At 43.7% G+C, this 23,953-nt stretch overlaps 1 protein-coding gene and 1 long non-coding RNA gene across 2 annotated transcripts; one reads left to right on the top strand and one right to left on the bottom strand.

Annotated features, from left to right (window-relative positions):
- Nucleotides 1-133: 133 nt before the first annotated feature.
- LOC137571834 (uncharacterized) lies at nucleotides 134-7,313 on the bottom strand. The gene is made up of 2 exons (XR_011031450.1): nucleotides 6,837-7,313; nucleotides 134-445 (listed from the first exon to the last, which is right to left on the bottom strand). It is a non-coding gene; the product is annotated as an uncharacterized lncRNA (long non-coding RNA).
- Nucleotides 7,314-23,953, top strand: HMGN3 (high mobility group nucleosomal binding domain 3). The gene is made up of 7 exons (XM_068281527.1): nucleotides 7,314-7,501; nucleotides 12,693-12,743; nucleotides 16,198-16,227; nucleotides 18,935-18,985; nucleotides 22,830-22,943; nucleotides 23,044-23,143; nucleotides 23,413-23,953. The coding sequence occupies exons 1-7, from the start codon at nucleotides 7,487-7,489 to the stop codon at nucleotides 23,424-23,426; spliced, it is 375 nt and encodes a 124-aa protein (XP_068137628.1). The 5' UTR covers nucleotides 7,314-7,486; the 3' UTR covers nucleotides 23,427-23,953.

Genomic DNA, 23,953 nt, shown 5'->3' with positions numbered 1-23,953 from the left:
TAGAAGTGAGGCTGTACAGCTGATAAGTGTTTTTGTCCTATTTTGTCTTGTAAGTAACATTAATACACCAGTGGAGTGCTCCTATTCCCTTCTTTATCACTCTAGAATTGACTAGCATTGAATCAGCGTATGGTACTGTGGTTAATTCATTTTTATTGAACAAGCTAATCAAAAGAAAAATCAAGTAGTTATGTATTAGGCTGTCTACCAATGGCCGCTTTGTATTTCTCCCGCAGAAAAGTCTACTGTCAGACACGATAGCAGCTAATTTATTAAATGAACAGATAATACATTCCAAGGACGGCAGCTCAGTGCACACCAGGACCCTTGGCTGCTGGGCTTTGAGCATGGCACTTGCTTCGGGTACAGCTTCTGCTTGCCCAGCTTTACCAAACGTATTCAGTTGGTGGCGTGGATAGTGTTTCCCTGCAACATTGAAGAGGAACTGTAGGGAGAATAACATAATGAATAAAATTGTTTATTTTTTACAAAATGTATTTATAGATTATATAGTTGGTGTTTGCTCATTGTAAAATCTTTCCTCTCTCTGATTTACATTCAGAAAATTTTCACTGGTGGTGACATCTTTCGTTCTGCCAGGTGATTTGTGCGGAATGTTACTGAGAGTTATATGCACAGAGTGAGATGTTGCTTACTTGGCAGTTGGAAAAAGCTGTTATTTCCCACATTGCAATGAGGGTTACAGACAGCAAACTGTCAGGATCTGTCATGGCATTACACTGTGGGAGGGGTTTCACCACAATATCAGCCATTCAGACAATCACCAAAGTCTAGTGAAATGAGGTTAGCACCAAATGCCCTGGCAGATGGATAGGATGCACTCCACTCCCAACGACGTGCACTCGATATAGATCAATCCATAGAAATGCAGACAGTAGACAAGGTAACTGTTGAAGCAATTAGGCAAGGGACACCAGCCTTACAGCCGTTTTGTGTTAGTCCCACTTCCTCGGAGACCAATAGGTGTACAAAAATGGCCGTCAAAATAGCACATTAAATAGTACTTAAAGAGAACCAGAGACGAAGCACCCAGGGACGGATCTAGGCCAAGTTGTGCCTGGGGCAAGGTCAGGTTTTGGCTAGTTTTGGCGCCTAAAGGTCAGGTTCTGGAGCTTAAACTGCCATTCCCCATCCAAATTTTGCCGCCTTTTTAAGAATTCAACAAACTGCGCCTGGGGCAACAGACGCGCTTGCCCCCCCAGATCCGTCCCTGGAAGCACCCTCATGTATTTTATTACATTTATCAGTGGGAACATGACAGTAAACACCTACCCTGCTTTTAGTTTTATTCTTCTCAGTCTAATCTATCTGTTATCAACTGTGATAAGAATCCACCGACTGATTCAGTCTAGGTTTGACCTGGAATCATTATAGCTGAGTCACTCTTCTGTTGAGTCTTTTCAAGCCCAAGCCTGCCCCCTCCTGGCTCAGATTTCCTACTCAGAGCTGTTGACATGGGTGGGGCTGCTGCTGCCGAGAAAGAAGCTCTGAAACAGACAAGTGTATCTGTGTACACTGTGCAGCCAGTCATTATCTACTGTATGCAGTTTCATTTCTATGAGAGACACTTCATACAGGCAGCCACAAAGCATACCAGAATATGAAGTTGAAAGCAGACAGATGAAAGGCTGCAGCAGCCCTGCTTGTCTATAGTCTCATATAGCCTAGACAGCACATCCAGAACAACTCATACCCCGGAAGCAGAAGGGATATGAGCCGGCGGCCATATTGGATATTTCCTGGAGCAATAATGGATAAAAAACACTCAAAGGCACACCAGAGTGGCGAAATTATCAGGTAGAGCATTTATTCTTTACAAGCTTTCAACTGATATGTTTATTTTGTGTGAATCGTTAATCTCTGGTTCCCTTTAAAGGCAGCTTACACTCCCCACTGTCCCGAATGACTGCCAGGGACAGTGGGAAGCTAACTTTATGTACTATTTAATGTGCTATCTTAAGGAGCATTTTTGTACACCTATTGGTCTCCGAGGAAGCGGGATTCCTGCAAAATTACTGTAAGGCCAGTGTCTCTTGCCTAACGCTTGTGTATGCCTGTACTGTAGGGCCGAACGATTTATCGAATTTAAACCGAAATCGGAATTCCTATGTTCCCGATTTCAGAATTTTTAAAATGGCAATTTCCACGATTATGTAATTTCTGTGTGGGCGGCTTCAAACTTCGTGTTGGACATACCTTCTGGCATGAGTCCAACGCTGTCCATCCTCTCTCGCCGTCTGCCGGCTCTTGTGCATGGCATATTTCCTGGTTCCTGTATGTCACATAGCATACAGGAAGTATGCCGTGCATTAGAGTTTGAAAGAGGCGAAGTGGATAGATGGGCATCGCTGGACTCATGCTGGAAGGTATGTCCAGCACTGCCGCAGATTGGGGCAGAGAGAGACCCAGAGGGGGCACAGGGAGAGACCCAGAGGGGAAACAGAGAAACCCAGAGGGGGCACAGAGAGAGAACCAGAGGGGGTACAGAGAGAGATGCAGAAAGGAGACAGAAAGACCCAGGGTGGGCACAAAGAGCGAGCCAGGGGGGCTCAAAGAGAGAGACCCAGAGGGCGCACAGAGAGAGACACAGAGAGAGACACAGAGGGCACAAAGAGAGACAGGGGGACAGAGAGGCACAGAGGCGGAATAAAGCTTAAATAGAAGGAAATAGTGAATCGAAATCGCAATTTCGGATAGAAATCGCACAATTCAATATTTTCCTAAAATCATTCAGGCATACGGTTCTGCATTCTCCACAATAAACCATTGACAGTTGCCTCATCTACTATCTGCATGTCTTCAGCCATACGGAAACCCCGATGATCTATTAGAGAAAAGGTAAAGATTTCTTGTGGGAAAGGGATTATCGGCTACTGATTGGAATTAAGTTCAATCCTTTAACCGCTTCTGGACCACTCTGATTGAAATCTACGCAGTTTGACACCTGTTATCTCGGCCAGGATGTATATTTAAATCATCCCTGCCACACGCTACAATCGCGCCACTGTCTCGCTGCTGCAGCCCCCTCACTCTGCTGTCGATAGCGGCTCTGACAGTAAACTTTTCTGCAGGGGAAATACAGAGCAGACACTGGTAAACGTCCCAATGAGCAAGAAACAAAAATCAATTGAATCTAAATGTACTTAACAGTACAAGTTTTAGTGATCATATTTTCAATCAAATTGTTCAGATCATATTGCATGAAAACATAGATACTAATGGGCCCAATTGATCTTGTACAACCATATTATCAATCGTTGCCTTAACCTCCTTGGCGGTAATCCCGAGCTGAGCTCGGGGTATGCCGCCGGAGGTCGCCGCTCAGGCCCTGCTGGGCCGATTTTGATTCTGAAAAAAGCAGCACACGCAGCTGGCACTTTGCCAGCCGCGTGTGCTGCCCGATCGCCGCCGCTCCGCGGCGATCCGCCACGTGCAGCGGCGAAAGAGGGTCCCCCCAGCCGCCCGAGCCCAGCGCAGCCGGAACAAACAGTTCCGGCCGGCGCTAGGGGCTGGATCGGGCAGCTCTGACGTCAGGACGTCGACTGACGTCCATGACGTCACTCCGCTCGTCGCCATGGCGACGAGGAAAGCGAAACAAGATAGGCCGCTCATTGCGGCCTATCTTGTTACTTTCGATTGCCGGAGGCGATCGAAAGTACGCTTCAGGAGCGCCCTCTAGTGGGCTTTCATGCAGCCAACTTTCAGTTGGCTGCATGAAATATTTTTTTTTTAATTAAAAAAAAACCCCATTGCAGCCTCCCTGGCAAAATAAATAAACCGCCAGGGAGGTTAAAGGACCACTATCACGGAAAAAGTGGGCAGTTAAAATCTGACAGGATCGACAGGTTTTGGGCCAGTCCATTTCCTCATGGGGGATTCTCTGGGTTTTCATCAGCATTTTTTGAACAGCAGTTGCAAAGTCTAACTGACAAAATAGTGTGCAAGTGAATAGGGAGGCTGCTGTTCAGGAAATGCTGTTGAAAACAAAGAAAACCCTGAGCATTCCCCATGAGGAGATGGACTGGCCCAAAACCTGTCGGTTTTGTCAGATTTTAACTGCCTACTTTTTTTTTTTGCAATACTGGTTCTTTAAAGAAATTATCATTCCGCTTGGTGGATTTTTTCAAAGGTATGATCATAACTGGTGGAGCGATATGATAAAGTTTTTTTTTAAAGGAGTCCAATCTCCAATCAACCAGATACCATTAATCAGTCCCGTTTCTATGGGCGTGCGATACGTGCAATCGCCCGGGGCGCTGGATTGTTGTGGCAGAAGCTGGGCACAGAGGTAGAGGGTATAATAATATTAACTCACTTTCATTCAGCCGATCCCACGCTGCTTCAATGTACTTCCTTTCCCAGCATCTGTCTCAGTAACAGCGCCCCCTGTGATGATGTTCCGCATGTCAACACAGGGGGCGCTGTTACTGAGACAGATGCCAGGAAAGGAAGTACATTGAAGCAGCGTGAGATCGGCTATTCTGCTGAAGAAAGGTGAGTCATTACTATTATGCCTGCTCCCACCGCCACTGCAGCACCTACCTACCTAATCTATACTGCAGCACCTACCTACCTACCTAATCTATACTGCAGCACCTACCTACCTAACCTATACTGCAGCACCTACCTACCTAGCCTATACTGCAGCACCTACCTACCTACCTAGCCTATACTGCAGCACCTACCTATCTAAGCTATACTGCAGCACCTACCTACCTAATCTATACTGCAGCACCTACCTACCTAATCTATACTGCAGCACCTACCTAATCTATACTGCTGCACCTACCTACCTAACCTATACTGCAGCACCCACCTACCTACCTTATATATACTGCAGTGCCTACCTACCTACCTAATCTATACTGCAGCACCTACCTAATCTATACAACAGCACCCACTTACCTAACCTATAGTGCAGCACCTACCTACCTAACCTATACTGCAGCACCTACCTACCTAACCTATACTGCAGCACCTACCTATCTAAGCTATACTGCAGCACCTACCTACCTAATCTATACTGCAGCACCTACCTACCTACCTAACCTATACTGCAGCACCTACCTACCTAATCTATACTGCAGCACCTACCTACCTACCTAATCTATACTGCAGCACCTACCTACCCAACCTATACTGCAGCACCTACCTACCTACCTAATCTATACTGCAGCACCTACCTACCTACCTAATCTATACTGCAGCACCTACCTAATCTGTACTGCAGCACCTACCTACCCTATACTGCAGCACCTACCTACCTAATCTATACTGCAGCACCTACCTACCTAATCTATACTGCAGCACCTACCTACCTACCCTATACTGCAGCACCTACCTACCTAACCTATACTGCAGCACCTACCTACCTACCTAATCTATACTGCAGCACCTACCTACCTACCTAATCTATACTGCAGCACCTACCTACCTAATCTATACTGCAGCACCTACCTACCTACCTAATCTATACTGCAGCACCTACCTACCTACCTACCCTATACTGCAGCACCTACCTATCTAATCTATACTGCAGCACCTACCTACCTAATCTATACTGCAGCACCTACCTAACCTATACTGCAGCACCTACCTAATCTATACTGCAGGCACCTACCTACCTACCTAATCTATACTGCAGCACCTACCTACCTAATCTATACTGCAGCACCTACCTACCTAATCTATACTGCAGCACCTACCTACCTAATCTATACTGCAGCACCTACCTACCTAACCTATACTGCAGCACCTACCTACCTACCTAACCTATACTGCAGCACCTACCTACCTAATCTATACTGCAGGCACCTACCTATCTAACCTATACTGGCACCTACCTATATAAGCTATATTGCAGTCACCTTACTAATAAGCTATACTGCAATCACTTACCTACCTAACCTATACAGCAGTCACTTACCTACCTAACCTATACAACAGGCACCTACCTAACCTATACTGTCACTTACCTATATAAGCTGTACTGCAGTCACCTACCTATCTAACCTATACTGGCACCTACCTACCTATCTAATCTATACAGCAGTCACTTACCTACCTAACCTATACTGCAGTCACTTACCTACCTAAACTATACTGCAGTCACCTACCTATCTAACTTATACTGCAGTCACCTACCTATCTAACCTATACTGCAGTCACTTACCTACCTAACCTATGCAGCAGACACCTATCTAACCTATACTGGGGGCATCTACTTATCTAACCTATACTGCAGGCACCTAGCTAATTAACACATACTGGTGACACCTATGTAGCTAACCTATACTGTGGGCACCAATACCTGGCTCCAAGGGGGGGGGGGGTGATTTTTACACCCTCGCCCTGGGTGAAATTTAGCCTAGAAACTGCCCTGCCATTAATGTTGCCAATTGATGAAAAATGTTCTATGAATCATTCCGTTGATCCAAATTTCAGAAGAATTCTTTCTAATAGATTGCTTATCATTCATATTCCCACCCCACCCCACACGTTGGGCTGAATTGATTGTTTTTGATCAATTGCAACAATCAAATTAGATGGTTAATTATTCCAGAAATTACCTTCACTTTTAGTGGTGTGGATTGGTTAAATATGATTTTCTTTTGAACTGAACTATCTTATGAAAAATGTGATAATTCATGGAAAACTGTACCATTACTGGGCACGTTTAGTTGATTCATAATGGCTGGTTCATGACATAGAAAACCTCCAAATGTATCCAATCATGTTAATTAGAAAGTGTACATTCCAACTGTATGTAATGAAGAATAGACATAATACCAGCGTTAGAAGCAGAAAGTGCTGACCTTGAGCTGTATATCCCAATAACCCTCCCCTAAGCGGTCATATTGTAAGTGAAGTGAGCTTCACACAAGGTCAGCTCTTCTCTCTTCCCTTTTTTGTTGTGGTGCAATAAAATGGCGCCTTATGACACCCGAGTAACATCCAGCTCACTCCACACAATTCAAAAATAAACAGCCAACGGCGCTGAGAGGAGGAGCTAGCGCCAGAAAGCAACGGCTAGAAAGAGAATCCACCGTCACGGCAAGCGGTGACGTCAGCGCGACAACACCCACTGTCTCCCGTTTGAACCATGAAAGCCGAGCCCTCTCTCTCCCGCCTATAGGCTCACACAGGGAGGTGGGCGTGGAAACGTGGTAGGGCGTACCCGTAGTAAATCACTACTGTCATATTCGTGCACGCAACGCCCATTCTGGACACGGCGGTGGGAGGCCTGTTTTGGGGCGTAGGCGTGGTTTGTGGAATTTGTAAACTAGCTTCGTCCAATGAGAGCGCCGCAGCGTTGAACGAGCCAGGATTGGAGGAGGAGTGGGGAGAGTAGTTGAGCGGAAAGCGGTTGTGAGGCTCCAGTCACTGCGCTTGCTACCTAGCACCGACGCTCGTCAATCAGCCGCAGCAGTAGTTCCAGGGCGAGGCCGCCAGCACTAGTAGCACAATGCCTAAGCGAAAGGTAAGAGCCGTCCCTTGGTGCATTACAGGCCGTTATCGCGCGGCGCCGCTCTGTCTCCTCCCTTCCCCCCCTGTGCTGGCATAGTGCGGTGCTTTCCCGCTTTGTCTGCAGGTAGTGGCCGTGCCGCCGCTCACTCGCTCCATACTGTAACACTCGTCCCCATCGCCCGCCGAGTCACTCTCCCTCCACCCAATCCTCTGGATACCGTCACCTATTCCTCGGGTAGTATATGTGGGGGGTGGGGTCCGCTATCCTCATCCATATTTTCCATCATTGGCCTTGTCCAATGACGACTTGTGGAAAGACTGGAGAACAGTGACGTGCTGAGCCGAGAGGCAGTGTGGGCCTTTCTCCCCCCCCTCTGGGTCTTTGGAGCAATGGTGCCCCTGCTCTGCTGCTTCCCATACCTCCCAGGCGCCCTTACATTCTTGGTGGGGGAGGGGAAATAATGTATGGCTTGGTGCTACTCGGTAATCTGCTCTGCAGAGTTTTGCACAAGTAGCAAGGAATTTGTTGCAATTGACATAAATGCATTTCTTATATTGTTCCCCATCCTGCTTGTTGTGAGGCTGTAGATTTACTTTACGCACGTGTTACAAAGCAAAATGTAACAGGAAATGGTGCATACTTTGTTAGTCTTTAGTACTGTAGTAGTGTCGGATTGTAAATAGCTACTATAGCAGGCTTTAGCACTGTATAAGACCCGACTTGGGTTTATTTCTCTAAGTGCAATTAAACTGCAGGGGTTTAAACAATACTTATAAAAATGCATTCAATTCAGCATGCATATGGTGGAAAATGGTAATGGCTGCAAAGCTGAAGTTGTATTGGTCACATGGTCCTTTCCCTGTAGTGCTTGATGCAGTTTTGTCATCTGGTTTCTTGTCTCAATTGAGTTGTCTTTGTAAAGTTAACCATTTGGCGCAAAACTGCTGGCATGTGTGAGGATAGAAATCCCTTTGTTAACCAACTTTGATTCTCAAACAGTAATTTTTTTTCTCAGGTTAGCTGACTTTTTTTTAAAGGGACTGTTTTATATTTTAACATTTTCATACAGTTGCAATTTTAATCATTAGGTTTCATAACATTTTTATGCAAACAATTGTGTTGCTGTTATGTATAACTTTTTTTTTTTTTTTTTCTTTTTGACTGTAAATTGTCTTCACCTGTAGTTTTAATCTGGCTACTTTCTGAATCTGATTAAACAAATACTATCTTGTGAAAGTCTTTAAACCCGATCATTCCATCCCACATGTTGGTAGTTTTGAATGCTCCCTGTAACTTTATTTTTTTTTTTTTTAGCTTAATTTGGATACCTCAAATTGTTGCCACATTCACTTGTCATTGATCAAAAATGAGTTTGTGCCATTGGCCTTTTAACAATGCATTAGACTTTTTTTCATTTTTGATTATCTAACTTCTGTGCAGCAAATGTCAGCATGGTCATAACCCCACAAATGCAGGGCAGTTATTTTTAAATTGCTGAGCACTGAAAAACCTTGATTTGAAGTTGTTCAGGTTTATTCCTTTTTGCTCTTTAAACTAGGAAACCTGAACAATGGAAACTGAGTGCTGGACTTTTCTAGCTTGCTACATGTGATTGTATACCATATTCTTTTCATTGCTTTGTTGACCTGTAGCATTTTCAGCACATGCTAAAAGAATAGCAGGGAGCTAGGTCCTTCACTGTAGTGTGAGATTCTTTAGTTTGCTGACACCTTTGTCATGGAAGCAAAGTTCTCCCTGTACAAACCATGCTTTTCAGTGCAGCTATTGTGACTATAGATCTAGGCTTCCTGTCCTTGGTGTATTTTTTTTTTTTTTTTTTTTTTTTTTTTAGTTGTCCACTGTGAGCTAGGTAAGAACTATGGGACAAAGTGTAAAGTTCAGAGCATCCCTCATCTTCCTCCTTTTAACAGTTTATTAAAGAACAAACAAAAGGTTGATGTGATTACACTTGGCTGTACATTTGTTACACAGATGTCCGGTGTAGCCTTATATAGTGCTAGCATCTTTTGTGGTAGGTATGTGTTTTTTGACACTTAAGCCTCATTCACACCTAAAATCGAAGATTCAATCGGTTTTTTTTTTTTTTGCGCTTTTACCCCTTCCTGGTGCTCCACTGTGTGCTGCGTTTCTGGTAAAAGCACTTTTCTAGAGCGGTTTTGTAATTCACTCTCTGATGCGAGTCAGGAAGTGAATTCTTTGACCTGGGAAAAAATAAATACAATGTATGTATTTAAAAAAAAAACGCAATCGCCGCATAAAGCTGTTTTGTGAGCGTTTAGCGCTCTTCCTATACCTTCCATTGTAGCAAAACACCCCAAAAATGGTAAGGCATCGCTTTGCTGAACGCACATCGCACAAACCGCGCTGATATGAAATTTCTCAGGGATTCATTGCACAAGTATTTTGTGGGTGATTTTTTTTTTTTTTTTTTTAAGGCCGGAAATACTTCTAGTGTGAATGAGCCCTTACTGTTTTTTTGGGATAATCCAGAGATGTTATCCTCCACCGCTTTCCATTGCTGTCCTCTCAAGAATCGTCAAGACTTTGTTGATGGCAGTATCACCAGGCAGAGGTGTGGAGTCGGTACAAAAATCATCCAACTCAGTTTATGAAACCTCCCACTCCGGGTACCCAAAATAGCTTCGACTCCGACTCCTTAGTCTAATACTTGCCAGGGGTGTGGATTTGGTACAAAAATCATCTGACTCCTCAGTTTATGAAACCACTGACTCCTGGTACCCACAATAGCTCCGACTCCACAGCCCTGGTACCAGGGCTGTGGAGTTGGGGCAATTTTGGGTACCTGGAGTCTGTGGGTTTTATAAACAGGGTTTTGAGTTTGATGATTTTTGTACCCTCTACATAGCCCTGCAAGGGCTTTAGAGTCGGAGGAATTTTGAGTACCTTTAGTCGATGGTTTCATAAACTGAGGCATCGGATGATTTTTGTTCAGACTTCTCAACACTGAGTAGCACGGCCCTGATTGGCTTTTACACTGAAGCCCGATCAGGTTTGTGCTACTGTGCAGATGCAGTGCGCTGCATATGTGGGAGCGTGGCCACGAGCTTTGGAGTGTTCCAGAGATGGAGGTAGATGGGAAAGCCTTCCATCTATAGAGGTAAGTATCCTACTCTTGTCTGTTTACATCACAGGTGGGTGGTCAATAATTCGGAATTGCAGGTGTTCATTGACTTTCCCCAAAATTCACATTAGACGATGATGGATATGTAACTATTGTAGGTATTAAAATATTGTGTGCTCGAAAAATTCTTAAAAAAAAAAAATATTGTGTGCTCCTTTGAAGGAGAGGATGACAAGACTGCAATTTACATTGCTGCACAAGATGTCGCATTATATACAAAATAAACTGCAGACCCAAAGCACTACTGTGTGACTGGGTTTTGCTGTTAGTGTGGCGCTAAATGTTAGGCTTGTATTACATTTTTGGCTAACGGCTCTCAAGATGCTTACAGTAAATGGAATCTGAATAGTTGTTTTTAAAATATACAAGGTCCTGTTTTCACTGTAAAGGTGGCCATACACTGGTCGATGTGCCATTAGATCGACCAGCTGACAGATCCCTATCTGATCGAATCTGATCAGAGAGGGATCGTATGGCTGCCTTTACTGCAAACAGATTGTGAATCGATTTCAGCCTGGAACCGATTCACCATATGCTGAGCTGCTCCTGCCGCCTGCCCCCCCCCCCCCCCCCCCCGTATACATTACCTGAGGCTGGCTCCCGGGCATCTTCTCCGCATTGCACGGCTCTGTTCCGGCTCCATTACGGCGCTTCCTTTGTTACTCCGTGACCTGGAAGTTCAAATAGAGCGCCCTCTATTTGAACTTCCTGGTCACTGCAGTGACACAGGAAGCGCCGGGATGGATGGAGCCGGAACAGAGCCGTGCAGTGCGGAGAAGACGCCCGGGAGCCAGCCTCAGGTAATGTATACTTGATCGGATCGGCCGCCGCTAGCGACGCGCACTTTACCCCGCGGGCGATCGAGGGTAATTTCCCGCACGGCGCGATCGACGGACCGATCCGATTTCGGGAGGGCGGCTGCGTTTACCTCAAACGATTGGCAGCAGATTCGATCCCAGGATCGAATCTGCTGTCGAAACGGCCGGGAATCGAGCCAGTGTATGGCCTGCTTTAATGGTGTGCGCATGCCGACTCTTGCTGGGATATGAGGACGCCTCCGAATCCCTCTAGCTGGGCCATGCATGGCTTAACCTCTTGACGACCAGCTAACGCCGATTGGCGTAGACTGGTCGTCTGCAAGTTTCCATGAGCGGCTTTTCTATGTCCGTTCACGGAGGCTGTCTCCGTGAACAGCCGGAGAGCCGCCGATCGCGGCTCGCCGGCAAAATGTAAACACGCGGGGAAGAAATCCCTGCTGTATACGTCATGCCGGGGATCGCCGTCATTTGATAGGCTGAAGCCTATCCTACAATGCGCAGGACGGTTATCCAAACCAAATTTTAATAACATATCAAATTATTTTATTTCATCAGCAAAGGGAGTGCATACATTTGCATAAATCAGCATCAGTGCAGAATTATTTCCATCTCGTTGACCATCTCTATTAGTGACACAGCTAGCTACACATCAGGCTTTATTCTTACAGCATAGATGTTATTTAGTATATATGAGATTCCTGTGTACATATCATATACACAGTCACAATCAGATATGTATATCTGACCTTAAAAATACGGGGACTGCTTTATTGAAGCAGCACAAGTAACTAATTTTGATTGGTTTATTTCATTTTTGTGGACTAAGCACAGCTATTACTGTATATATACATTATTTTTAATGACTATTATCTGAGAAATAGAACATTTTATCATATTTTCTATTTTATTAGTTACAAATTCATTAGGAGTTGGAGTCGGTGCAGTTTTCCCGACTCCGACTCCAGGCACCCAAAATTGCCCGACTCTCCGACTCCACAGCCCTGTTCTTAACCCTCCTGGTGTTCATTTATTCTGCCAATTTCTTTATAAACTGGTTGGAGTTATTGGCGTTTTGAGTGTTGGTAATTATACTGGACTGAACAGTAAATGCTAAGTCACCATGTACTATTTAATGGTCTCATACCTAAACATTTTACGTTGTGTATTTATAACTTTTTTTTTTTTTTTTTTTTTTTTTTTTTTTTTTTTTTTTGTATTACAGTCTCCAGAGGGTGCTGATGCCAAGGATGCAGGCAAAGTAACTAAGCAAGAGGTGAGTTTTTTTATTTTTGCCTAGTGGAAAACAAGATCAGTGTTTTGTGCGGCGGTGGCAGTTCCACAGATTGTGATCGGTTTCATGCTGAAATCGAATCACAATCTGCAGTAAAGGAAGCCATACGATCCCTCTCTGATCGTATGGCTCAGAAAGGGATCTATCTGATGGCAAATCGAGAAGGGAATGGCCACCTTAAAAGGAAGGTTCAGGGAGGGGATTAAAAAATAAAAATAAATTTCCACTTACCTGGAGCTTCCTCCAGCCCGTGGCAGGCAGGAGGTGCCCTCGCCGCCGCTCCGCAGGCTCCCGGTGGTCTCCGGTGCCAGGTCGGGCTCTTCTGCGCTCCATTTCCTGGCACTTCTGCGTCCCACGCCGGCGCACGGACGTCCGCCGGGCTGTACTGCGCAGTAGTTTTGCGCAGTACAGCCCGGCTGACGTCAGCGCGCCGGCGTGGGACGCAGAAGTGCCAGGAAATGGAGCGCAGAAGAGGTCAGGTCGGGCACCGGAGACCACCGGGAGCCTGCGGAGCGAGGGCACCTCCTGCCTGCCACGGGCTGGAGGAAGCCCCAGGTAAGTGGAAATTTTTTTTTTTAATCCCCTCTCTGAACCTTCCCTTTAATGCTGGGTACACAAGTTGCGTTCCTGCATCGAATGCGCCGCTCGATTCCCGACCATTTATTTCCAAACGCATTTCGATGATTTTTAGATCTGCCATGAAAAGTATGGCATCGCGAATCAAACATGTCGGAAATAAACTAATCGAGCGGCGCATCGACGGGAATCGATTGCGGGAACGCAAGATGTGTACCAATCATTAGATTTTCTGTAGCGACTGGTCATTATCTCCGGTGCATTGTCTTCTGGTTATCTCATGCTGAGTACAATGCCTAATTGCTAGGCAGATGGTTAGATAATTTTCAACGTGTAGGAAATGATCTATATGGCAGGAAAATATAACCGAAAAAATTGTATGGTGTGTACCTAGCTTTAAGCCCAATCTACACAATACGATTCTTTGTGCGATTTGATTATGATTCTATTTACAATCCTGATCGGACATGGCCGATTTAAGCGGATCATAATTGAATCGCACAAAGAATCGTATCGTGTAGATGGGGCTTTTTAAGACATATTTTTTTCCCGTGTATTAAGGAATCTTTACAAGACCTGTAAAATATACTACATCAGTGATTCTCAGCATATTGAGACAGGTGATTTGGGTGATAATACTGATCAGGAACACAAGTTGTTTGATTTTTGTGCTGCATAAAAGACCACTGTTGAGCGAGTGTATGGGGCTTGAGGCCTGGAACCCACTGTAAAACGCAATCGCTAGCGTTTCGTATGAGCAGTTTGTAAGCGATTCCTTGAGCGATTTTAAAGTGTATCAATTTGCCAGCAGTTGTGTAGCGATTAGCGTTTTAAAGTCTTATTGGTCCTTTCTATTGTAATTTTGTTAGTGTATGTTAACTTCAAAACGCTAGCAAAATCGCTCCGTGCAAGTTTTGATGAGCGATTACACCAGCGATTATATACTTTGAAGCACAAATGCTAACAAAATGCTGCATGTCCTGCGTTTGTGATTTTGCTAATCGCAATCGCTTCTGTGGAATTTGCACCAACAATTTACATTGGCAGAGCGTTTAGGGAAATCGCTAGCGATTTCTCATGCTCCCTAAACGCTCAAAAAATCGCTCTAGTGGGTTCCAACCCTAATGCTGGGAATGCACTGAGTTTTATGCGCCGGATCGAGCCAACGGCTCGATGCTGGTGCGTCACCTCACGTGCGCACGGATCCATTCCCGCTTGTCCCTGCGGGCATCCCTTATCAGCCGCTCTATTGTCCGCCCGCGGGGAATCTATCCGGCGGGTCATCGGATCTGTCGGATATTATCAATCGAGCCATCAGCGGCTCGATTGATTAGAAAGAAACGAGCCGTGTATGCCAGGCATTAGAGTGCTATGACTAATCTGTTACAACATGATTCCTGATATTTAAATGATAGCTGTACCCGAAACACAAATTAACACTCCTTTCACATATACGCTGATAATCTATGCCATTCTGAAGACTTATTTACAGTTTCCCTATGGGTAAATTTTACTTCAAATTTCCTGTAAAAAAATTAGTATAGTAACCCTAAATTCCAACTGGTTATAAAAGCTTTTCTAACACTTTATAGTTAATTAGTTAAAATAATTTCACATGAAATGCCATCGTCTAAGGCGGGGTTCACTCCTGCTTGTATAATGCACAAATTTCCCAATGCAAGCGTGAACCTTGCCTAAAACACAATTTATTCTGTGAGCAACGCTAAAACAGTTTACCATAAAGGGAACTGTAACATCAGCAGGGGCCGTCCTTTTAGGGCTCTTTCACATCAGACAACGCGAACAGGAGCCGTTCTCCTGCACGCGTTGTCTGCCTGCGGCGTGTCGGGGATCTGCGGTGCGACGCAATCAGCGGCGGTAGCTGGTAATTCAACCCGACGGAAAACGCCGGCTCGCGGGTGCGTTGGAGAAGAAACTGCGCCCGGGTGCGTCGGAACCGCAACGCATCGAAGCGCACCTTGGTTAACGCAAACGGCTTCCGTTTGCGTTAACGCACAAAGTCTGCCCTAATGTGAAAGAGCCCTTAGGCTGGTTTCACACCAGGACGTTGCGTTAGAGGGGACGTTAAGGTCGCATAACGTGCCCCTAACGCAACGCCTGGTGGTGTTGGAGCAGGACGCTACCAAGAGCTGCGTTACAAGCAGCTCTTGGTGCGCCTGCTCTGTCGGAGGCACTGCAGAGACCATGTGAGCGGCGCTCTCCGCATCACGTGGTCCCGCCAACCAATCAGCGGCCGCTCCAAGAAGAAAACACTGCAAGTGCAGTGAATATTAAGTAGCCATGTTCCTGGCTACGTAGCAGCCTCTCCCCGCCTCCTCTCCGCCCCCAAAATAAAAAAACCCACCCGTACTGAGCATGTGCAAGCAGTCTAACGCGGCTCTGCCGCTTAGAAAGTACTGCATGCAGTATGTTGTCTGGTGGCGCAGCGTTACTATGTAACGCAACGTGGGCACTGTGAACAGCCCATTGATTTTTCATTGCTGTGGGGTGGGCTGCGTTACAGGCTGCTCTAACGTGCGCCTGTAACATCCCGCTGTGAAGCCAGCCTCAGGGTCCCTTTCACACTGTATAGGTTGCATCCGCCACATGGTGCAACTATACAGTGAAGCACAGCATGCAATGTGTTGCACTGCACTTCATATGAAAGCCCCATAGGAATATCAGTGCACTACTTTGTAATGTAGCACAGTGTGAAAGGGCCCTATGAGTTCTGTCCCTATAGCAAAGGTTTACAGTGCTTGTTTGGATTTCCTTATAGTGTTTTCTAGTTGTATTATTGCTCACTATGTTGTGGTATACTAGCTTGCCTTTAACTGTTATCTTTTTTTATTTTTTTCAGCCTACAAGAAGATCAGCAAGATTGTCATCTGTAAGTTTGTTTTTTACCTATTGATATATACCCACTCACAAATGTGGTCATTACATCGTTGGTCGTTTTTAGATTTAACAAGGATAGCTGAAAGGCCAGGACAACTTTTTTTTTTTTTTTTTTTTTTTCAGTAATATGGGTACGGTCACTTATGCAAGCCCCTTAGTTGTGATAATTAAGCTGCCATGCTATATGCCATCTGAATATTCTCAAACTGTTACTTGGTAGTGTTGCAAAATCCACCTGCTTATGGGGCTTCAGATTAAGTATGAAATAAAAGCGATTCTGACATGGATGGTTTAATGCACTTCACAACGTGCTCTGTTTACATACAGTTGTTGCCAGTGATGTTACTTTGATGGAGACACACTGCTTTAACATCATTGAACAGCGTATTCACACTTAAAGGACTTACGAGCTGAAATAGTCCAAAAAAGTTCATAAATACCTGTATGAAATATCAATGCATGGAGGGTGTCCTCTGTGCCGTTCCGCCGGATCCCCGCATCTCAATGTGCGCCCCCCGCCGGTCCCGCATATGCGGACTGCGCACTCGCGCATATGTGGACTGCGCAGCCACGGCCAGCTTCGGTGGCCATCTTAGTGGAGGAAGGAGAGCCCGGGCTGTGGGGTCGGGGGGGGGCACATTGAGATGCACGGACGGTGCCCTCCGTGCATTGATATTTCATACAGGTGTTTGACTTTTTTGGACTATTTCGCCTTGTAAGTCCTTTTAAAGGGGAACTGAAGTAAGAGGTATACAGAGGCTGCCATATTTATTTCCTTTTAATCAATACTAGTTGCCTGGCAGCCCTGAATAATACCAGAAACAAGCATGCAGCTAGTCTTGTCAGATCTGACTTTAAAGTCTGAAACACCTGATCTGCTGCATGCTTGTTCAGGGGCTATGGCTAATAGTATTAGAGGCAGAGGATCAGCAGGGCTGCCAGGCAACTGGTATTGCTTAAAAGGAAATAAACATGGCAGACTCCATATACCTCTCTCTTCAGTTCCCCTTTAAAAGTTGTACTCTAAACAGTCCAGGTGGATAGCATGGCGGATTACATTTGTTCTTGTTAGCATGTGATTTCTCCAAGTGCTCAGGTTTCCTACCAAATCAAAAAAATACCTCACAGAAAATTGCCATGGATTACAACTGTTGTAGGAATTAACCTGAGATCTCCTCTGAGGGGACAATTAGTGACTTGTCCATCAGGGCCAGCCCTAGACTTTTTGCCGCCTGAGGCAAATTTATAAAAATATGTTCTGTACAGCGCAGCGGAAGATGTCGGCGCTATATAAATAATAATAATCCCAAAACCACAATTTCAGGAACTACTCTGGAAAGAACATTTAAGTATTTCCTGTGTGTAAAATTGTTTTCACTGCAGAGAGCAGTAGAAGCTTGCTTATCTTTTCATCGGCAAAGGCAAGGATCTCCCTGTGGTTTTGTCTTCACTCCCTTTGCTAAATACACATTGCCCTGGCAGCAGCTGAGTCACTTCAGCAGAAAAGGAATACTTGGAAATGCTTTTCAAATGTTATTTTATATAACTAAGATTGTTTACTGAAGTTTTAGTTTTGGGAGTATAATTGCCCTTTAATGCATAATAATCTGACGCGCATTAGGAATCCTTTATGTTCCTGCCTTAGTGCTTGACTGTCCATGCATTATGTAACTTTTGGAACCCTTCTATGGACACTATCCTTCGCATAGTCAAGATTTGAAGATTTGTCAAACATGATCATGTCTGTTACTGGTCACGCTATTGTACTTTGGAGAAACAAGCCTATAGGTAGATCTGGGATGTTAAGGTCGCCATACATATTTACATTATTCCCCCTCTGAGATTAATCCTTGTTTGCCTTGTACAGCTTTGTCCTATGTTATATAACCTTGTTACGTCTGTCATTCTTTGTATCATTGTATGTATTGTCCAGTGCTACATAATATGTTGGCACTTTATAAAAAACATCCTACTGTAAGATTTTGCAGTGGGCAGATATTAACTAAATTTTTGTCAATGAATATTGAAAAACAGAATTCATGCATTGACGTGCCTCTTTTAAAGGAAACCTGCGATGAATGGTGTAAAATGTATACAGGTTGTCCCTGGCTAACAACCGAGATGGGGGGGCTGTAAGTTCGATAAGTCGGAACAATGTGCTATCTCTGCCCCCCCTGTACCTCCACTGTCACATCTGCCCTCTGTACCTTCTTATACAAGTTTAACACACACACCCCTCTGCATGTCCTGTTCTGTCCTGTCTTTTGACCACCTATCCTGAGTTCCTGTCCTCCGTCTCCTGTCGTCGTTTTTTTTTTTTTTTTTTTTTTTTTTTTTCTCCCTCCTGCCCACTGCTCTGTCCTGTGTCTAAATTTGCACTTAATGGCATTGGTGGGGAGTGTGCAGGCTGTGGCTTAACGCGTAAAGGTGCCACAGTGCAGAGGTGAGTCACATTAATCTTTCATAGGAAGGCCGCTGGGTGGTTTGTGCACACAGATGAAGTCTCTCCATTTACTTCTGCATTAGGTGTGATTTGATAGGTACACTTACAAGCTGCATAAATCCTTTTCACATTCCTGCATCAAAATTGGAAATGATTTGCATCTCATCCCTAGTGGTGTGAGCTAGATCTCTAGTTGGTCTTATGAATTTTTTTTTTTTCCTTCTAATTTGTTTTCCTTTTATCTTCTTGTACTTAGAAACCGGAACCTCCTAAACCTGAAGCAAAACCAAAGAAAGCTGCAGCCAAGGTATATATGAACATGTGAAGAGAGCAGCATGGAAACTTTCAACTTTTATATGTTTTTAGTCAGCATGCTAATTTACCTGATGGCAACAATTGTTGAATATGAATTTCTTTATGCAGTAGAGTTGAAACTCTTTTTAGAAAACTCAGTCATCGGGTCTCAGCAAATGCATCTGTATAAATATACAATGGAATACCAATTGTATATTTATACTTTTTCTGGTTTCTTGGAGTTTGCTGTAAATGGATTCTACTGTATCAAATAGGAAGATTCCTAAGGAATGGCACATATCAATTTATCCTTTCTTTTAGGCCCCTTGCACACTCATGTGCTGCGTCAAACTGCATTAGGCTTCCCTGCTGCAAGGGCAGTGCAAGTCTCTGGTGACTTGCACCTTTAACAAACTGTGACACAATGCACTGGAAGTATTCAAGCTTCTGCATTGCGTTGCCGCAAGATCTGTGCCTACTGCATGGATTATGCAGCAATGCAAGTCATTGCGGCCTGGCGCTCAGCAGGGAGAAAATCATGGGGAATGGGGGGGTGTTCGGGTGCTATGCATATGACCCTGCTGTCACACAGTGGCGCAGGGTTATGTGAAAGCTGGTGTCGGAGCATTGCAATGCAAAACTAAAGTATAAAACCGACCTTAAAGTGGATGCGAGAAACTTTTTTTTTTTTTTTTTTTTACTTATTGCATAATTGTGTTCCTTTCATATAGTTTATAGGGCATTCCTCAAGCCAAATACTTTGTTTTGTTTTAATACTCTAATTCCCTATAAACTAAACAAGCCTTGCCCACAGCTCCTTTTGTGCCTTGGCACTGTAGCAAGGGCTTATGGGAGCTCAGTCTGGGCAGGAGGAAGTTATTAGCCATTGATTTTAGAGGGGGAGGAGGAATTTACGCACAAGCAAGCTGCTAGCATCTCCACCCCTCAGCCTGTGATAAACAGAACATGGCTGCCCTCATTGTATCACAGAAATAATCCTAAACTTTTGAAGCTGTCAATATACAGCAGATTTGATCACTGTGATCAAATCTGCTGTAAAAATCAGTAACGCAAATGTTGACTTTTTTTCTCCATCCAAAAATTGATTCAGTTGATCTGTCCCGGTGGAAAATTTTTCTCGATCATGGGCGGGTCGGGAGCGCATCGTTAGCGGCGATCGATTTGGCAACGACCCACACAGCAATACATTACCTGTCCACCAGCGTGAGTTCCCGTTCCGTGTTGACATTTTCTCCGGCTGGCCTGTCTCCTCATTATTTCCTGTGACAAGCTGAAGTTGAAACAGTACAGCGCCCTCTACTGTTCATACTTCCACTCGTCACATGATGGGACAGGAAGTGTGAAGAGGAGACAGGCTAGCTGGAGAAAGTGTCAACATGCACTGGGGTTTTGCACTGGCGGACAGGTAATGTATTGCGGGGGGTGGGGGCAGCGAGCAGGCGGCAGCTCCACAGATTGTGCATCTATTTTAAGCTGAAATCTATTCAAAATCTGTGCAGTACTGGGCTGCTAATAGATCCCGCTACGCTCAGATTAGATGAGAGGGATCTATCTGTTGGTTGATCTGGTGGCAATCGACCAGTGTATGGCTGCCTTAAAGGAATACTTAAGTCAGCTTACAAAAAAGACTTTTACTCACCCGGGGCTCTCCTCAGCTCCCTGCAGCTGAACAGTGCCCTCGCCGTGTCCCTCCGATGCGCTTGGACTCGTCGGCGGCCACTTCCGGTTTGGCAGTCACCGGCCGACAGGCTGGGAACGTGGCTGATTTCCTGGTCGCAAACCGTGAGTGACGGCCAAACCGGAAGTGGCCGCCGGCGAGTCCAGGTGCAACGGAGGGACATGGCGAGGGCACCGTTCAGCTGCAGGGGGCTGAGGAGAGCCCCGGGTGAGTAAAAGTATTCCTTTAAGGGTTAGGTGCCGATAACAGTGATTGGGGGATTTGAGGAAAAAGTGCTGAATCTATTGCTGGTATAATCCATATGCTTTTCAACAGGCTAGGAGTTGTAAGGTAATATGGGACTGAATTAGGAAAGGCATGGTTTATCAAAGAAAATGCTTTTCTGTCCATCATAACCATTGCTATGTAAATATCGATGACTGGAGTTCATACGGAATAGTAAGCGATACTGTGCACAGCAAACTCTGGGTGTTGCGTTTCAGCCTACTGGGACTTAATTAAAAACCCACATCGGTGTTCTACCCAGAATTTTTTTTCCCCAGCCAGGTGGCATAGAAAATGTGGGTTGGGCTGCAATGGGGGTATGGAGGGTCTGATGACAGCCGGGTGCTCACAAATATTAGCTGGGTTGAGAGCCTGGGTAGAACACTGCACATGCTTAAAGGGGCACTATGGTGAAAAATTGTAATATGTACAAACATATACAAATAAAAAGTACATTTTTTACAGAGTAAAAGGAGCCATAAATTACCTTTCTCCTATGTTGCTGTCACTTATAGTAGGTATTAGAAATCTGACAGGTTTTGGACTAGTTCATTTCTTCATAGGGGATTCTCAGGGATTCATTTATTTTCAAAAGCACTTAGTGAATGGCAGTTGCTCTGTCCAACTGCCAAAAACTGTGTAGTGAGCAGGGAAGCAGGCCAACATCATTGTTTAAATCCTTTTTAGGGAATATATTTATAAAGAATAAAAGCCTTGTTAAGAATCCCCTATGAAGAGATGGACTAGTCCAAAACCTGTCGTTTCTGTCAGATTTCTACTACCTACTGTGAGTGACAGCAACATAGGAGAAAAGTAATTTATCTCATTTTACTCTGGAAAAAAAAACTTACTACTTGTTTGTTTGTACGCACATATTTTAAATTATTTTTCGTCATAGTGCCCCTTTAACCACTTTGAATCCCTTGCTACGCTTATCTACTCCCCACAAAACTTCATCTGAAGCTCAGGGGAGTAGATAGGCATACTTGTGGTAAACAGTGTGCTGTATGCCCAATAAGCTATCTGATTATGTATATAGGGTAGAATTTTAACCGTGACAAGTGAGAGAATAGATTTTGTGGTGTTTGACAACTGAGGGCTAAGTCATGTGATTTTTTTTTTTTTTTTTTTTTTTTTTTACCGGAAAACTGAATGAAAAGCCATAAAACTGTTATTTTCATGTACTCTATATCCCTAAATAAATACTTGTTAAAAAAAAAAAAAAGTGACAGCATTGAAAAGAGAATACATAGTTACCCTAGGGACTTGGCTTTTAAAATATGTATGCCATGAGTGTATTACTGTTAATCATGAAGATAAGGGCTTTTAATTACTGATAGAGTACAATGAGAAAACAAAAAACACAAACCAGAAACTAATATATTATGGCCATACATTGTACTAGGAACATTATTTAAATGTTGAGATAACCAGGACAAATTAGCAAATACAATGTGTGGGTTTTACCTATGGTAACATTGTTTATTTGAAAACTATAGTGGATGGAAATGGAGAAATGGGGTAATTTTTTTTTTTCACTTTAAAATGCAGATAACATAATTACTAAAAGCAAATATCACCCTCACAAAGCATAATTTGTGGCAAAAAAACAAGATATAGATCATTTACATCTGATGAGTAGCAATAAAGTTATTGGTGAATGAATGGGAGCAGTGCTGAAATGTGAAAATTGCTCTGGTTTTTAAGCAAAAAACCCTGTGGTGCTGAAGTGGTTAAGTTCTGTTGGCTCCTGCCCATTCCAGGAATACAAAACTTTTGGGTTCTCTGTTTTAAAATGGGTGCCATATGAATGTTTTGCTAAAATTATAGTATTCAGGAAAGTTGCAGTTCAACATTTAAAAAAAAAAAAAAAATTTTAAATCTTCATTTTTAGAAGGAGCCAGGCACAAAGGCAAACAAAGGTGCTAAAGGGAAGAAAGAAGAAAAACAAGAAGCTGGAAAGGAAGGTACTGCTCCAACTGAAAATGGTGAAAATAGAGCTGATGAGGTACATTTCAAAGGCTGACTTAGTGGTGGTGTCTGCAGTCATACAACCAGTGAATGCATGTTCATAATACCTCTTTTTATTGCCCATAATGTTATTACAGATTCACATCTCTCGCTCAACTGTTAATGTTTCCACATCCAGAGGTTCCTTGCCCAGCACACTGTCAATAAAAGGGCAGATTGAAACAGTGAAAGTTAAGGGTACGGTAGATCATGTTTGTGTGCAGTGCATAGAAAGCTAGTAGTGTGGTGCTTTTTTCTGTGTGGAAAATGTGAACCTTTCAGGTAAGGCTTCTCTGGTTCCTAACCTGAAAGTGCAGTGAGTGAAACTGTATCTAAACTAGGAAAGTTCCTCAATCTGTAATTGCATTTTTCTGTTGATCAGAAGTCAGGTTTTAAAATAGGCTGATAGTCCTTAACAATATTCTAGCAATTAACAATGCAATTATTTTTTCCCCCTCTTGACATAGGAACAGAAAACTGAAGCAGCAGTTGACAAGAGAGAATGAATTGGTCATGGAAAATTTTCGTTGATTTTACGTACCTCTTGAAGAACTTTAAGAAAAAAATATTTTTCTCGAGTATTTTGTAAATGCTAATTTTTTTAGGACTACAGTAGTTTAACTTTTACATATATATAATGTACATGAACATTTTTTTTTTTTTTTCTTCTTCTTCATGCTTTGCCGAATACATTTCTTTGTCTGCAAGTTTTAAGAATCTCAGATTAGCAGTAGTGGTTGTTCCAGGCTATACTACATATCTACTTTTATTGCTTTTAAAGAAAAAAAAAGAGAAAACAAAACTAAAAAAAAGTCTTGTGCATATAGTGGTGATTTTTTTTACTGTGCATCTAAATTTTCCATGCCATTTTCTATAGCAATAATTAGTGGTGCTTTTGTACTTACGGTTTATGTGGTTTTAAAATTGACTAAATTGTGACCATCTGCTGTTTTTTTTATTTTATTTTGTTCTTTTAAACAATTATAAATAAAAGGTGTTGCCTTTTAA

Source organism: Hyperolius riggenbachi, chromosome 4 (genome assembly GCF_040937935.1).
Source record: "Hyperolius riggenbachi isolate aHypRig1 chromosome 4, aHypRig1.pri, whole genome shotgun sequence".
Classification (NCBI taxonomy): domain Eukaryota; kingdom Metazoa; phylum Chordata; class Amphibia; order Anura; family Hyperoliidae; genus Hyperolius; species Hyperolius riggenbachi.
Note: the sequence above shows the minus strand (reverse complement) of the source record. Positions and strands in the feature narration are given on the sequence as shown.

Excerpts from the sequence above, each read along its gene's own strand:
- HMGN3 (XM_068281527.1), top strand. Across the intron at positions 12,744-16,197 it reads GCAAAGTAACTAAGCAAGAG|CCTACAAGAAGATCAGCAAG; the intron begins GTGAGTTTTTTT and ends TATTTTTTTCAG. Across the intron at positions 18,986-22,829 it reads CAAAGAAAGCTGCAGCCAAG|AAGGAGCCAGGCACAAAGGC; the intron begins GTATATATGAAC and ends CTTCATTTTTAG.